The following is a 16549-nucleotide window of genomic DNA, read 5'->3' on the forward strand; positions in this document are numbered from 1 at the left end:
TCCGCAAGGGTGTCGTTGGGACGCCCGTGGCGCCCTCTGCCCGCAGCGGCGCGAACTAGTGCTTGTGCGCCGACTGTTGCCCCTCTGACACCAAATTCCCTAGCAGATGTGCGATATTAGCAAACATGAACCACCACATGAAATTCGCCTATGCCCTGTACCAAACTTTTAGCAACATAACGTGAGGCATTCTTCAATAGCCTTGTTCACTTCCTGCCTTCGTGAGAGTGAATGACATTTTTGGTATGCCTTACACGATCTCATATTCACTTGCGAAGTCACAATCATCTGGCGACTGAGACACTACAAAGGAAAAATTACGAATTATTTATAGAGCACAGACAAATTACTAATGACCTTTGTTAACTGATGTTACCACCAATTTGGTATCACCACTCCTTCATTGTGACAGATATACGACTTTCAATTCTTTGCTGTAAATGTTTTATGGCGAACAAAACCTTAAGCTCAATAGTGCTTACTGTGCTCAAAATTGATGCCATGCTACATTAAGCGAATACGTAATGATTGTAGAGGTATGGAAAAGACCAATTAAAGCAGGCTATCCCACCTAAACCCCCACCTTAAACTGAGAAGACAAAGGTCACAAATAATTTTTATTCTAGTATTTACATAATGTACACATTTACACAACAGCTGCTTTCATTAGCCACTGTAGAGTGCATGCTTTCTATACAAATTATGCACAAAACGAACACATGCGCACCTGCTTCCTTCAGGTGCAAAATATTGTTCTCGACGGGCAGAATTTTATACACAATACGCGACTGGCACTGGCAAGCGAAAACTGGGCAGGCATTTTTTTTTTTTAGAAATGTCCTGGTGCCGGCTTTCATAACATCCAAGTGCCAGAAGACTTGTTACCTTTCCGGCATCTTCCTCCTGGAATGCATAGTGTGCTGGAGTCTTCCAACGTGACATGCTTGCGTCTTCGGATCCCAAAGGAGGCAGCTCCCATCTGGAAAAACTGTACAAACAGCATCCTGGTGACTATCGGCTCTTCTGCGAAAGTGCTGAACAGCTTGACCTCGTGGCTTGTGACTGGTGTTGCTGCCTTGGCCGGTTGAGACTTCCGAGACGGGCGCCACCTCATCCAGTACTCCTGGACTTCTTCCGCGAAATTCCGGCTATGTTATGCGGTAGATTTTGAAAGGCTGCTGCAGCCATCTAGACAAGGACCTAGGTCTTCGGAACTTGGGAGCTAATGTGTTGCAGCACTGAATACCCAGTCCAGCCGGACATCTGACTTAGTAAGCTAAGGCTCTAGTTAATGTGGGCGGGCCAGGCAGTTAGGCCCGCCTGGTGCATAACTGGCATCTTGCAGCTTTGGGTGTGACTGTGTTACCTGAATGAGACTGTGATGGACTTGTTCCGGCATTCAGAGCTCCGAGCTGCAGCAGATGAAATGTCGAATGCTTCGGTGGCAGCCAATTTCGCCAAAACATTACCAAGTTGCTTTACGAAGAATTTGAAAAGCTAATTATAGGTGCAACAGATGATAAATCTAGCTAAGACTGCAGGGAAAGGCATTAACGCTGGACATCCTTTGACTTGCTGAAGCAGTTGAAGTTTCCCGGATAGGCCTGAGGACTGCAAGCCATTAACTGCAGGTGACGTTTTACGTGGTGACCAGAAACAGACACCGGTTGAGGCTTGCATGCTGGAAGGTGACGCGGCATGCTGACACCGGGCTTTTTTTAAGCCCCTTCCGGGGCGGAGTGGCATTTCTCTTAGCTGGCAGTGGTTGCATTAAGCCCTTCCCTCCAAGCCAGATGAGATGAGAAGAGGCGCGTTACCGCGTGTCGGCCCGACTGATGAAGCTCAAGAGTTCGTGAAGCACGCATCATGACCAACTCTGCAAAACCGAAGCCGGAAGGGCGGCAAACGCACTTCCAGACTGGCTCTCCCGCTGCAGTGATGCCCACATCCCCACCCCACACCCACGGCAGGCACACAGCTGTCCGTAGCCAGAGGGAGAGAGAGAGAAGAAACCCCACTTGTCGACGTCTTCCATCCGGGGACCTCTGTGAGTGGCCCTCCCCACCGGACCCGCGCACCGCCGATACTTGTGAGCACGGGTGTGGTGCCCGCACCAAGAGCAGGGGGGGGGGCGTAATGCACTTTATGCAGTCTGTGCGCGGCGCTGTGGTAGCTCCCCCTTCCGAACTTGCTCTCTGGGAGAGGACTCCACAGACCGGTGAAAAAGAAGGGCGGGGCGGGAACCACACTACCCCCTCCTGGGGAAAGGCAGCGCTGGGTCGAAGAGCAGGGAAAGGAGGGGGGGGGGGGGGGGGGGGGATGGTAGGGTGAGCGAGGAAAGGAAAGGCGCGACCACCACCGCAGCCGATGCTCAGGCGGCGAGCACGGCCGCCAGGGACTCTTTGCAGTCGACGCTGGCGCCGTCCTCTGCCAGGGTCACGTTTAGCTCGGCCAGGAACGCGAGCACGTCCTCGCGGTCGGCGAAGCCCAACGCACGCTCAATATACCCTACCGGCAAAACTGGGCGGTATCTAAAACAAGACAGGACAAAGGCGATTAGCAAAGCGCGTGCACACAGAGTTCAGGTAATATGAGTGTTGTGCCCACCAAGCCGGCTCCATGAAGAGAAGTACTGAACCAAAGGCATGAAGGTAGACTGCATATTACGGGCCAAGTAAAAACTGCTCCGGAAGCACCGCCACGGCTACAAACATCACAAGCACGGCGACATTATGATCGATCAATCACATCATCACTTAACAGACTAAGATATGCCGTGGACATCGTGCTTCCATGAGCAACAACCAAAGCACCAAAAAGGTAATGAACAGCACTGTAGTGCGGTTTAAACGACATACACAAACAGACAGGTCAAGCACCACAACTTTGAATAATTTCATTCTGGTCAAGAAAGCAAGTCATTAAACCTCAATGCTGTCCATGCCTTCGGTCCACTACTTTCTGAACATGGAGCCTGTTTCAGGGCTTCAAAACCGAGGCTGCTGGTGCTCTCGGTGAATAGTAAGAGGGGCCCATACTCACCACCGCTGCGGACAGCAGACTCACACCATGAAAACCTACAAAACCAACTGCTGCGTCTACAAACGTTATTGACATAGTCCCACCACCATGCCTCTACGATTATGTGTGGTGCAGAAAAAAAGGCAGGCGAGGTGCCAGCATAGCTGTGCTCTTGGTGCAAGTGTGCAGCGAACACTGAACACCGAGGTAAACAAGCACAAAAGCTAAGACAGGAAGGGCGCGGCCTAAAGCTGCCCATCCCCTGAAAACATCCCTTTGAGCAACCACCCAGACCTAAATCCCCGACGCATTCAAGCTGATGCTCAATCGTCCGAGTAAAACGTACGGAGGCCACACAAAATAGCCAACTGCTGCACGTGATCATTCCACAAACACAGTGGCAACTGACGATATCTCTCAGAACAGACATTGCAGCATTTTCAGCTTTCGAGACACCTACTTTGAACGAGCCCCAACAAATGAACCACTTTCAAAGGTACTGCAAAAAACAAATATTGAAACATATGCTAAAGCTTTAGGCTGTATGGGGCTTTGTCTCCGGTATATGCTCTCCGACAGCTGGACTACAGCCTTAAAAATTTTCAATTGAAAGAAATATTTGTTTATCTCAAGCTTTTAGGCGTTTTTTTTTTTAAAATACACTAATGCGAGATTTTCCCAACGGCCCTTGAGATTGTAACGGCCATTCACGAGCCTCCATTGAGTCGCTGTCCATCGAGTTCAACGATGATTTGAAAACAGCCGCGTGGGACTGGCCGATCCCCATTGGGTTGATTGTCCATCGACTCAATGGGCATCGGAGCTGCCCGTGTGACGGGTATAAGTAACGTAACTAAATAAATGCAAGATCACAAATGCCGCCTTGAACTACAATGATACAGTAGCCCGACCTCAAGTTCGTGTTCTACACTGCATTAGGTACCAGTGTACCTGAAATTCGCGCAGACCTAGAGTGGGTACTCAAACTGAGATTACATGAAACCACCTACATTCACAAAAGAAACAATCAACTCCACTATATTAAGAGATGTGTTGTGAGCCGAATGAGACTACTTTGGAGTAAACCATCCCTGACGAAACCAAAACTTAAGCCGATGTAGTTAACATTTCAAGAACAAAGAAAGCACAACCGCTGTATCCTCTGTGTTCATGCTTTAAGCCAGAGGCATGCACACACACACAAAGGCCACGGATACTGCAAAGACGAAACAGCGAGACAAAAGCCTTTACGCATTGTTGTCCACAACAACAAAAAACGAACGCTCCAGCACTGTCGAGTACCTATCTGCCCACCACCCACTGCATTGTATTGAGGACCCCGTTTCACCTGTCCCAAAGAAAAAAAAGAGTTCTCACTAGGCCAAGCCTGAAACAGTACCAAGAGCAAAGAGCTATGCCAACTGCTTCACAGAACTGCTTCACAGTGCCCATCCCTTGTAACAAATACCTCAACCACGGGCAAATGCTTTCATTAATAGTTGAAGCTAATGTAAATGAGAATGAACATGTCAAGCCAAGACTACAATGATCAACCTTATTAAAGCCTAAGGCCTATGGAACTACCACCTTAGACTGATGTAGCAAGACTGCCGTTTTAAATGCAGGGTTAATAACAGAGCAACTTTCGCACCATTAAAGCCATTAGGAGAAGAGAAGCTATAAGTTATTTGCGCATTTTGGTGTGTATCTAGCGACTAGATGACCCACATGCAACAAATCAACCCGTTTCGCTGCCGTCTATTGGCAACTAGATACCCGCTCCTGGTACCCCACAATAGACCCTCTGCTTATCAAAGCCAACCCATAGCTGGCAGGTAGCCCAACCATGGTCCCTCAACCCGTCAACCATCCCTTCCAGTGTGGGAGCCAGTGCGCAAAGCAGGGAGGACAGGCAAGGCAGGGGGGTGGGGGGCAAGAGGAGGAGGACCGGGTGGGTACTCACGCCTTGACCATGGCCTTGAGCGCATTGCGGCGCTCCCGCACCACGAACCAATCCATGAGGTAGCCCGACATCTTGGGCGGCCGCTCATACAGCTTGAAAAACCGCGCATAGTTACCCAGGCTCCACGCGTGGCACACCGCCAGGGCGTGCTTTACCACCTCGTCGCTCTTCTCCGGGGCGCTCAGGTGGGCCAGGATGGTCTTCAGCTCTGCACACGGCACAGCATGGGCTGACTATTCCCATACAGCCCCTCTTGACCACACATAGCTAGTCGCAAATTGTGTACGCATCAAGATGCAACCACAAGAACTGCAGAAACAGTGGCAGCAAACCGGGTACATTGCAGTAAAATCGTTTCCTTCTGATCTTTTTTGGCACATTACCCGCACAAGAAGCTCTATGTGACACATCTTATGGAAACCATTAATAAATGCAGGCTAAATAATAAAAAAATAAAGCGTGGCTATCACCAAGATGAAAACCTTACTGGACAACTGTGGATTACAGTTGAACCTCGTTATAACGAAGCTGAAGGGACGCGATGATTACTTTGTTATAGCGAGTGTTGACAGAGCTTCCAAGGGGAATCGTCATTCCTTTGTTATATTCATTATTTCGTTACAACAAGATTTGATTGTATTCTGACCCTTTGATTCAAAAATCTGCCTTAGGATTTTGGCACAATGCACTGTACAGTAGTGAGCAATGTGAGAGGGAACAAAGTCTTAGCATTTGTTTACCGATTACTCAACAACACGTGCAACAAGCACAGCTTGTTCAGTTTTTCAACTAGTTTTCCCCCTGATGTGTAATATCCAAACGTCACTCTCAAATTCAGCGCAGGAATAACTGGAAAGTGAGATTTTTCTTCTCGCATTGCTCATGACTGTACATTTCACCTCCATTAAGGTGCAGCAAAGTTGCACCCAAACAACGCACTCTCAACTCCACTGCAGCAGTTCCCCGCTGAAAAGGAAATGCTGGCCTGCGGCCCTCACCTAGTGTGTTCCTGGCGAACACGTTGTAGAGGATGCGGTACCCGAGGAACTCGAGGGGGTTCCCGCACTGCACCTCCTGGTACAAGGTTTTGAGCTGTGTCTGGCACTGGTTGAACTCCTCGTGGTCCCCCTTTGGAGGTGAAGAGAGAACTTGTATTAACAAAAGACACAACTATGGCTTGCTGTGTTGGGTAGGTGGGCTTAAGGGGGGACACTGGTCTTAGACCTATTTTCCTTTTTTTAAGCCCAATCTTAATGAAACTGTACTATCTTGCTCAGATTTTTTATACTGATTTCAACAATGCAATTATCTTATAAATTAGTCGGTTCCCAAGATAATTAGTTTTAATTAGTCATTCATTATTACCTCGGTGCAAAAAGAACTGCTCAATAAAAAATCATTTTTAATCCATGTCTGCATAGTATGGTGAGTAAAGAGCGCAATAATCAAAGCAGTTTTTTCATTTTACCCTCATTAGTAATATTACAGCACTTGGAATATCGGTGTTCAAGGTGTGAATGTAGTGCTTTGGTAAACTTTGCGAAACTATAAATTTTTGAAGTGTGATTGAACAAATCTGCTTTGATTATTCCGCACACTGTGCCTTCAGCTTCCCTTAGCAAATAATACAACATCTCTTTCTGTCCTAGGTGTTGAGATATCGACATACTAAGATAGCCAGATGTCCAAAATTTTCATGCCATTAAATTATCAGCGCCTGCATAAATTCAGCCCACACAATGATCTGAATTTAATATTATGGTCAAAATGATGATTTCTTAAAGGAAAAAAGTGGTACAGTTGGAAAATGGTTGCTGTAAATTCCACAAATGTCATCGTTTGAAAATCGTTTTTTGGCCATTTCTTGGTCTCAAAGACCAGTGTCCCCCCTTAAGTGAATACAGTAGAAGCTCGTTAACTCGAAATTCAAGGAGGCGGAAAGTGCTTGAATTATCCTACACTGAATTATCAAATGACTGAGAAAACTAGGTGAACGCACAATGGTAAATTTATTTGCTGAAGGACACTGCAATGGTTGCTTGCTTTCACTGTATGAGAACGGCAATACAGTCTAGCCCGGTTATAACGAAGTCGGCGGGAATCGGAAATCACTTCGCTATATCCGCTATTTCGTTATATGTGGACTGCGAGAAAAAAATGCAAACATCGGCATGCCGATTTATTGCCGCTGAAAGAAGTCGTCCAGCGTCCCCTGAACACGTTTCGCGAGTGCGGACTTCAGGATTGTGGCTTCCATACCATCCAACTGCGAACCAACGATCTGGTCGAACTCCGCGAAAACGATAAAAATGAGCCACGCTTCCAACATGCACAATGCTTCCGCGCTTTCTCCCTGCCTTGCGCACCGCGGCACTGACATAAAACAAAGCGCGCGCTGCCACACCTCCTGCCGACTGCAGTCCAGCCGTGGCATCGACTGCCTGGGAGAAATAGAGAACCGAGCTTGGCCAAGACGGCCGCTCTCTGCGACGTCATCGAAAAAAAAAAAAATCGCCTCTGTTCTTTTTTACATTTTTCCCCTGCGCGGCGTGCTCTATCGCTCTACGCCGTTCAAGGACGGCGCAACACGAGACCGACGTGCCATGCGATGCAGTGAAGCAACCTTTCGCTCCGCAGGAGAGCAGACGGCGCCACGAAAGGACGCCGTCAGCCGAATTTTGCTCTTATTTTCGCGGAAAAAATGTGGACGCAAAAATGTGTTGATTGGCAGATTATTCTTCGGTTGGTATTAAATCTCTTCGTTATATCCGCTGACGCGCTCTTATTTACTTCGTTAAAACCGGACCCAAAATGTATTGAAAATGCAAAAATGGGAATGGGAAATTGAAAACCCTTCGTTATAACCGCTATTTCGCTATAAGTGGCTTCGTTATAAACGGGCTAGACTGTACAATGACTATTTTTCACACTTCGATCAATGCTTAAGTGCGTGCACGTTGTCAGGAGTGTCTAAGCAGAACTCCAAAGTGGTAAGGGACTCCCTGGCATCAGCCACAGTGCAAATGTGGTAAGCAATAGAGCTCTGCCACAACTGAGTCACAACCCCTACAAGCGGCAGAGTCTCGTGCGAGGAGGCTTAACTGCACGTGACGAGCGCGCAGTGTGTCACACGGGAAGAAACAAGCCAACGGATATAGCGGCACTAAGGCAAGAAACAGAATGAGGATAGAAAAGCCCAGTGACAAAACAATAAGCGCCTGAAACGGAGCGTAGCTGGGCTCAGCTGGCTGGCTGATGCACAGGCTGGTGCGAAGCTATGAAAAGCGAAACCGAAACTAAGTGGTGCGACTATGCTAGGACAGAGGGCCGTCCATTTGCCGTCACGCCTGCCAATGCACACACATCAGAGGTGCTTGAGCGACCCTGCAGCCTGGTAGGGCTGTTTGGATGATTGCCTGCCCCACTGTTCATACCTGGACACGGACTCCAGGCAAAAGTCCACCTGAATTAATCAGTACAAGACTTGTACCATTCAATTTAGCGTATGATCCCATCGACTTGCATGGGCGCTGGCCAAGACAGCGACAGCAGTTCAAATCCAGATTTTACTACAGTAGACCTGGCTGAAACTATCTGTCAATTGAAGACGCGAGAGCCTCACCTTCTCGAGAGCGATGCGGGCGTGCGTCTCGTACACCTGCACAGTAAAAGTGTCCCGCACACACTGGACCTGCAACGAGACAGCAGAGGATGTGTTCAGTGCAGGGAGGGAGGGGGGTGGGGGGGAGAGAGGAGGCATTTTGCGACTTGATGCAAGAGAGAATGAGGCACTATGGTGGCCCAACGCACCGTGAGGTCCTGGCGGATGGACTTAAGCTGGTCACACGCGTAGTGGTAGTCCTGCTTCAGCACCCAGTGCTCCTTCACCATGTCCAGGGACTCCCGCAGCACCGCCACGGGACGGATGGTCGACGGGTCTGGCGCCTGGAATGAATGCCCATTACGTTACTTCTGTTGGATTATCGAATGTTTTGCACCATGCACGATGTGCCCCTGTGTTGATCATCATGTATACAGGTGCTATTAGCTGGCTGGCAAGTGCTTCTATAATTTTATATTAGACACGAGAGAAGCAACCCAGCAACAAGTTTAGCATGGGTGCAGAGTCAATCAGCCATCTCCACGACCGAAATCGAGTCACTGATTAAGATTTCATAGTATCGCGTTTTTTTCCCTTGCATCACCGGGCTTGGAAGCATGGCTGCTGCAGTTCAGTGTTGGCAGAACAGCGACACCACCATTTGCAGAGACTTTCGACAGAGTTGTGGGCTTCTAAATCCTGCAGATTTTCCTCCAGGACCAGTGTACTTGCACAAAGCGTTGCTTTAACGACTGAAGAAAATTACTGTTTCCCAATCATTCTGAACATCCATTCACATCACTGAAGTCAGCTGTCACAACTACACAGCAGTTCAATTTAATGCTTACGCCATTATGACAGTGAATACAGATGCAACTGCAGCACTAGAAACGTCAAGTTAGGAGCAGCCACGAAGCTTGCAAACTGCAGCCATTTTCTTCCAAGTTACTTGTTCTGTATTATCATAATGAGATCATTTTTTACCTCAGACCACACATTTTATGGTCATCATTGCCACTTCCCAACTCTTAAAAACTCAGAAGCACAGAATGCCTTTCTGAAGCTCAAAATCAACTAAAATACACATATGACAGCTGCATACCCAACCACTTTCCATAGCTAAGTTCTTTGCACAATTATGCTTCCAGGCTTTTCAGTGTACTGGTTTGCCTGACTGGGGCAACATGGTTTTCTCAGATCCCATGTCCTGGGAACTTCCGTTGATATCTGTACATTTTAGCAATCATGCTTGCATAATACTCTCTACAGATGCGAGCAAACTAGAGGGATAACTGTCGTGGAAAGTTTCCACATCACCAAGGCATCAAGTTTGGAACTGGACCAGAGTGCACCCCTGCTCGTGACAACACCCCGTAAAAGACCGTGCCCACACAGCGCCCCCTTGGGACACCCACCGAGGTGAGCCGGAGGTACTGCTTCTCCAGGTCCTGGCAGGTGCCCACAATGGGGAAGGACTCCCAGTCCAGGTCCGTGTCTCCTCCGTCTCCTCCCCCGGCGGAGGAGGGTCCCAGGGTGGGACCTGCGTTGATGCTCAGCACCAGGGAGAAAGGGCGCTTCTTCTTGCCTGCAGAGATCTCCGACTGGAAGCGGGCGGCCCGCTTCTGCAGCTTCTCCGTCGTCGCCATGTCCTCTTCCACCTGGAACTGAACCCTGCGCACGAACACACGAGGAGCAAGAAGGGTGTTAGCGTAGACACCACGACAACATAGAGGTCACTTTCACATATTGACAGTTTTACAGCATACTAAAAGGCAACACACTAGTGTCTAACAACTGTTCATCAACTGCAACTGCACAGGTCGGCCAAAACTTGCAAAGAATGCGCACCAATGTCTCATAACTGCTATATACAGTCGAACCTCAATGTAACGAACCTCAATGTAACGAAATTCGCGATGTAACGCATTTTTTTCATTTCCCAATCACTTCCCCATTGAAAACCATGCATTTTTTTTCGCGATTTAACGAAGTAATTTTGCTCCGCACTTTCGATGTAACGAAGTCCTTGCGCATCGCATGCATGTGCCAGGAGCTACCTTGACAATCGAATGAGAGCTAAAAGTTTAGCCGAGACGAAACGCAGTTTGTATTTGCCCTTTTACGCGCCAATTTTGCCGGCAGTGGGAATCTGCGAGAACGTACCGCCGCGCCATCTGTCGTGCGCATACAAAGCCCGCGGCATGGAAGTTTCAAGACGCGCCGCGCCATGACGCCATTGGCGAGCTGTAGACTCTGAACGTGAAAGCGCAAACCGGAATTTTCTTGCAGCGTCCGTTCGTTTTTTTTTTTTGCGTGCAATGTCCTCGTAGACAACAACAAAAAAAAGTCTTCAGTGTTGACAAACTCGTGGAGCTAGTGTGGTCGTACCTTTAAAACGGGTGAGCGGCGAAAAAAAAAAAAAAAAACGTGCCCTGGCAGAGGAGGCGAGTGGCGAAGGGGGTAGAGGGGAGGCGTGGCGTGGGAGGCGCGCGCGGTGCATTCTGGGTGGGCGGCTTCGGCGCGCTCTCGGCGCAGCCCGCGCTAGGGACCCTACCCGCGCGAAATGCAGCCGGCTGCATTCCGCGCCGGGCGCCGTCAGAGCGCGCCGGTAGCCGCCGAACACGCTGGCGATCGGGCGCCGCTGTTTCGCGGACGTGACGTCGCCGTGCCGCGCGCGCACGCGCGCTCGCGCTACGTCGGAGTATAACCGCGCCGCGAGCACAATCCCACCGCGCCGGCGTGAGCGATGCGAACATTTTTCTTTATTTTTCTCTGATGCGTCCCCGGCTGCAAATGTTCAATGCTGATGATGATGATACCAGTAGCGACATCTTGTGGCGGCTTTCAGTACTAGGCGCTGCGCTCGTTCTTTTGCTATGCGCACACGGAGAAAAATGATGCCGTCGCGGTGTTTGCTATCACTCATTATGCTCCTGATGTAGAAAAAAACATCCGGTGCCCTTGTTAGCGATACTATTACTCGATTTTCTTGCGTATTTCCTCAATAAGTGATTTACAAGTTCCCATCAACAAGCAGTGTTCCTGAACCAGTTATACTTTATTTTGACAGCTGAAACATGGGAACCTCGACGTAACGAAATTCGCGATGTAACGAAATTTTCGGCTGCAAGTAGGACTTCGTTATATCGAGGTTCAACTGTACCTCTGTTTACATCTATCTTGTATGCAGATGATAACCAACTCACCAACCATGAATGTCTTATGTGTCCTTTCTTTCTGTCCCTTGTCCGTTTTTTGCGCAAACTTCTTCCAAAAATTAACCAACTGAGGCTTGAGCCACTGGTAAATGAGTATGACAGCTAGCTTCAGCACACTTCTTGATGAAACCCATGCAGTATATGGGCTCCAAACCTCGCCAGCGGGTGGAAAACAAGCTTGACAAGTGAAAGTACAACGAAACTGAGAGCCCAATTGTTTGGTGATTTCTCGGAGGTGAAGAATTCCTTTGGACCCTGCTGTGGACGACTTCATCAGCCTGACCATGCCCACTGCAGGACAGAGACCTCTCCCATATCTCTCCCCTAAACCCTGCCCTGTACCATCAGCGGCCACCTTATCCCCGCAAACTTCTTAACCACATCCATCCTGTCTATACGCAACGCTACTAGTCCGAAAAATCGGCCCACAAGTGTAGACGGAGCAGGCTTACATTTGTTGCTGCTGCTGCTGCTTCTTCTGCTTCTTGTTAGCCTTGCGGTTGGCCTGGCCAGACTTTTTGCTCTTTCCCACAGAGCTGTTGTTGCTATTACCACCATGGCTGTAGGAAGAGACGCTCGAGTTGAGAGCCTTCTTCGACGAGCGAGGCGCTTCGGGGCTGGAGCTCGACTCCAGTGAGCTGCAGCGACAGAAAAGCCGAGGGGGCAAATAAGACACCCGCAGAATGCGCGTTCAAACAAACGGCATGATTTGCGACATGCTTCACGCCACTGAAGCTGCTCCATAGAAACTGTTACTTCCATTACATTCTCTCTCACGCTTTCCTTCCCTCAGCATTAGCAGCATCCTGGAAGCTATGCAAGTAGGCCACGTGTTTGGAAGCGACTGAGGCTACGAGGGACGCCGTAGTGGAGGGCTCCGGAAATTTCGACCACCTGGGGTTCTTTAACATGCACTGACATCGCACAGTGCACGGCCCTCTAGAATTTTGCCTCCATCGAAATGAGACTGCCGCGGCCGAGCTCGAACCCGCCATCTTTTCGGTCAACAGCCGAGCACCATGACCACTGAGCCACCGCGGCGCCGAGTAGGCCATGTCTGCAATGTTTTGGCCACTGACGTTCTGGTACTGAATTTTCTTTTTTGCTTTCAGTGACACTTATCGGCCCACTAGATGAAGCCCCACCAAGAATGGCATCACAGTGTTTTATTTTGAATGAGGTGACAGAAGTCTTAAGGGTGGAAGCCTGGCCTTAAAAAAAAAAAAAATTATTACTGATGTCACAATTCTGATGTCTCAGGGGGAACATGTATTTTTGTGTGCTAATTTTAAATATGTCATTGAATTTTATGAAAAACAAGTTCTTGTGCAATTAAGTAATATGTTAGGAACATTTCCTGCCTCCAGACTTGAAAGAAATATCGCTGCAGGAAATTTGCTGAAATGCACATCACTGTGTCTTGACGTCAAGAACTGCAATAGGGCGTAAAATTATAAGCCTGCCCATCACAGAACTTGAGTTGTGGGCTTTGACTTGCATAACATAAAGCATTAAGAACACAAGCCGCCACAGTGGCTCAGTGGTTATGGTGTTCAGCTGCTGACCCAAAACACGCAGGTTCGATTCCGGCCGCGGTGGTCGAATTTCGATGGAGGTGAAATTCTAGAGGCCCGTGTACTGTGCGATGTCAGTGCACGTTAGAAGAACCCCAGGTGGTTCGAAGTTTCCGGAGCCCTCCACTATGGCGTCTCTCATAGCCTCAGTCGCTTTGGCACGTTAAACCCCATTAAAGCAATCAACCTAAACCAACAAGAACTTGTTTTAGCCCAAATAAAATAGAGTATTTAGAACCTGCGCAGAAAAAATGCATCTCTTAACGATTTCAGGATTGCGACTTCATTATTATTTTTTTTTTTCTAAGACCAGCTTCCCCCTAAATGAACCAACAGAGGCCACACAACCCAGCAGATTACTGAACAAAAGAAAGGACCAATGAAATCCGTGCATCGGTGGAAGAGAAGCTCCAAGAAGGGCCACCACGCACCTTGAACGCCTCTTCTTGCGACGATCCCTTGGCGTGCTGTGCGAGGCCGTGGGGCTACGTGACCGGGGCGACCACGACCTGGACCGGGAGCGAGACCGCGGAGACCTGCGCGACGACCCCCGACCCCAGTCGCTGCCACCCCGCCGGTTGTTGCTGCTGCTGCTGCTGCTCTTGAGAGGAATGTAACCTGGGGGCGAGTCTCCGCCCCCACTGCCCCCCAACTGGCCCGACGCAGAGAGCCTGCCCGAAAGCCCCCCGGCAGCCGGCTGGCCCAGCCTGCCCGTCATGCCACCCAGTCGGCGGCCCAGGGCCTTGGGTGGGCTCAGGAGCTTGGAGGGTGGGCTGCCAGAGGAGAGACCTGGAAGCAGGCCAACCTTACTACCGCCAGTGCCTCCGCCGCTGTCTTGAGTTGTGGTCACACCTCCCGGTGTCACCACTTTCTGCTGCTCCTGCTGCAGGCGTTCGCTGTGGATGCTGCACCGTACAAAGAAGCGAGGAAATGAGATCACCAAATTGATTGGAGGGGGCACTTAAAACTGACCTTTATATTTATGGCCAGACTCTCAGAACTTTGCACACAGACGCGTTTTTCTCTCTTAATTCCAAAAATGCAGTCACAATTGAGCTGGTGGTCTTAGATCAAAAGTTACCTTAAATTCGAGAGTGTAATTAGGTAATTTTTTACGCAGCTTTAATGAACTTTCTCGTATTTTTTTGCTTTGAATTACATGAATTGATAGCCAGATAGTTCCCATACTCGATGACATTACTTTTTTTGTTTGGGCAACGTATAAATAGCAATTTACAATGAGCCTAACGAGATGCAGTGTCAAATACTGCGACTTTTACTCTCGACATAGTATATCACGATGACACACCTTTACAGAAAAACGAAGAATGTCACCGGCTATGGGAACTATCTGGCTATCAATTCATGTAATTAAGAGCAACACAATGCAATGAGAAAGTTCATTAAAGGTGCGTAAGATATTACCTAATTACATTATAGACTTTGTAAGATTTAAGACCACCAGCTCAACTGTGATCACGTATCAGGAATCAGAAGAGAAACATGCATCTGTGAGCAAAACTTCATGAGAAACTAGCCATAAATAAAAAAAAGTTTTGAGACCCTCGTTCCCCCTTAGGTGAAGGTGGCAATCCCCCACCCCAACCTTCCAGGCAAACAAAGCAGCCCAGGGTGCGTGCACACCTGGGCAGTGGTTCCTTGTCCCAGTCGATGGACCACAGGCCCCCGTCGCGGTACATCTTGGTCAGCTTGCCCTTGAGAACAATCTCCACCTGGTCTCGGTCCAGCTCGGACTTGCACTTGCCAAAGGCACGCATGGCATACCTCCTGCCACGGGGAGAAGCTCGGTTTGCATACAGCTATGAAACACAAAAAGGCAAAGCTCGGAAGAGCCCCAACAGTAATTGTAAGGACGCAAATGCAGCCAAAGTTATACCCCTGTCAAGCGGGCAAGTTAAGTGCACTTACGGGGAGTGCGCTTTGGCATCCCAAGTGACATTTTGGGCTACGCAGTGCTAAACGGGAAAGCAAAGTGCACTCAGTAAAAAAAATAATTGCGACAGAAAATGAGCGGAATTTCTGAACAGGCCGATGGAAAAGAAAAAAAGACTCATAATATTTGATTGCTTAACGTGATAGTGCAAATAAAACGAGGCTCAACAGTTTTTAACGATGAAAAAAAAATTAAAATAGCAGAAAAGCCAAGACCAGCCAAGAGTATCCAGAATTTCGACAACAAACAAGATGGCGGCGGGCAGCGATGTTGCATCTGATCACGTTTACTTGTTCTGTTGCTTCGCTTATAGCTATAACCAAGGAACTTTTTTTCTGAAAACAGTGTTATAGCACGTAAAATAAAGTTGTAAGTACTTTTTATGCACTATAAATTTTGTACCATTGGAACCACTGGCGTCGAGGCTACGCACTCGGCCAGCAAAGTGTGGTCCGTGAACGCACTCCTAGCGGAGTGCACTTTCCCGCGAGTGACACTCCACTTGCGTCGTTTAGATGCGGCAAAGTGTACTTACAGCGAAGTACACTCTCCGTAAGTGCACTTAACTTGCCTGTTTGACAGGGGTATTAAACCTTCAATGTGCACACAGACACATTACAACATATTTCCCATGCGTAAAACAAGAGAGGAAGCTGAAGTACAGCCACACGCACAAGACTTTTAGGGAATTGCGAGAAGCTTGCAATCATCCACAAACCACACAACCAGGAAAGTTTTACAATTTTATTTGTTAGGGTAACTGGTAATTCAAGCAGTGTACTTTTTTTTTCAAGGGAAAAAAAATTGTACCAGTTACCTTAAGGGGGGAGGCTACCCTTGAGCATCAACTTTTTTATTTCTTGAGATATCTGGATGAAATTTTCAGGGTAAGCTTGTAACACAAACATTTGAAGAACTACCAAGTTTCATGGAGCTGTGCCCTCTGGTTCTCAAGTTATAGGAGTATATCAAGGTAGTTTACATGGGTTCCTTGGGACATGCCTGGTGAATTTGCAAAATGTGCTGGCACTTTGAAATTCAGCATAGTCATTCCTGGATAGGTACCCCAGGGCAAGACAAGGCCCTTTTTGTAAATTTCTTTGCTGAAAAATTTTAGCACAGCCCTGAATTTGGTGTTACTTATTAGACCTGCATTAACCAAATTTTAATTGTTTATTACAAATTCCACAGACAATATCTTAAAAAAACGGGCTTGTC

General features: G+C 48.3%; 1 protein-coding gene across 1 annotated transcript in view; it reads right to left on the reverse strand.

The window, feature by feature from the left end:
• Positions 1 to 604: 604 nt before the first annotated feature.
• The window catches only part of LOC149347716 (leukocyte receptor cluster member 8-like), a 28284-nt gene continuing 12339 nt past the window's right edge, over positions 605 to 16549 (reverse strand). Inside the window, exons 7-15 of the mRNA XM_089587378.1 lie at positions 15022 to 15165; positions 13809 to 14282; positions 12256 to 12441; positions 10001 to 10256; positions 8795 to 8929; positions 8607 to 8675; positions 5983 to 6112; positions 4985 to 5192; positions 605 to 2531 (exon numbers count right to left, since the gene is read on the reverse strand). Coding sequence (XP_089443504.1) covers positions 2372 to 2531; positions 4985 to 5192; positions 5983 to 6112; positions 8607 to 8675; positions 8795 to 8929; positions 10001 to 10256; positions 12256 to 12441; positions 13809 to 14282; positions 15022 to 15165 — 1762 coding nt within the window. The 3' untranslated portion in view covers positions 605 to 2371. The remainder of the gene's footprint in view (positions 2532 to 4984; positions 5193 to 5982; positions 6113 to 8606; positions 8676 to 8794; positions 8930 to 10000; positions 10257 to 12255; positions 12442 to 13808; positions 14283 to 15021; positions 15166 to 16549) is intronic.

The sequence above is a fragment of the Amblyomma mixtum genome, chromosome 4, assembly GCF_055824585.1.
Source record: "Amblyomma mixtum isolate Tamu chromosome 4, ASM5582458v1, whole genome shotgun sequence".
NCBI lineage: Eukaryota > Metazoa > Arthropoda > Arachnida > Ixodida > Ixodidae > Amblyomma > Amblyomma mixtum.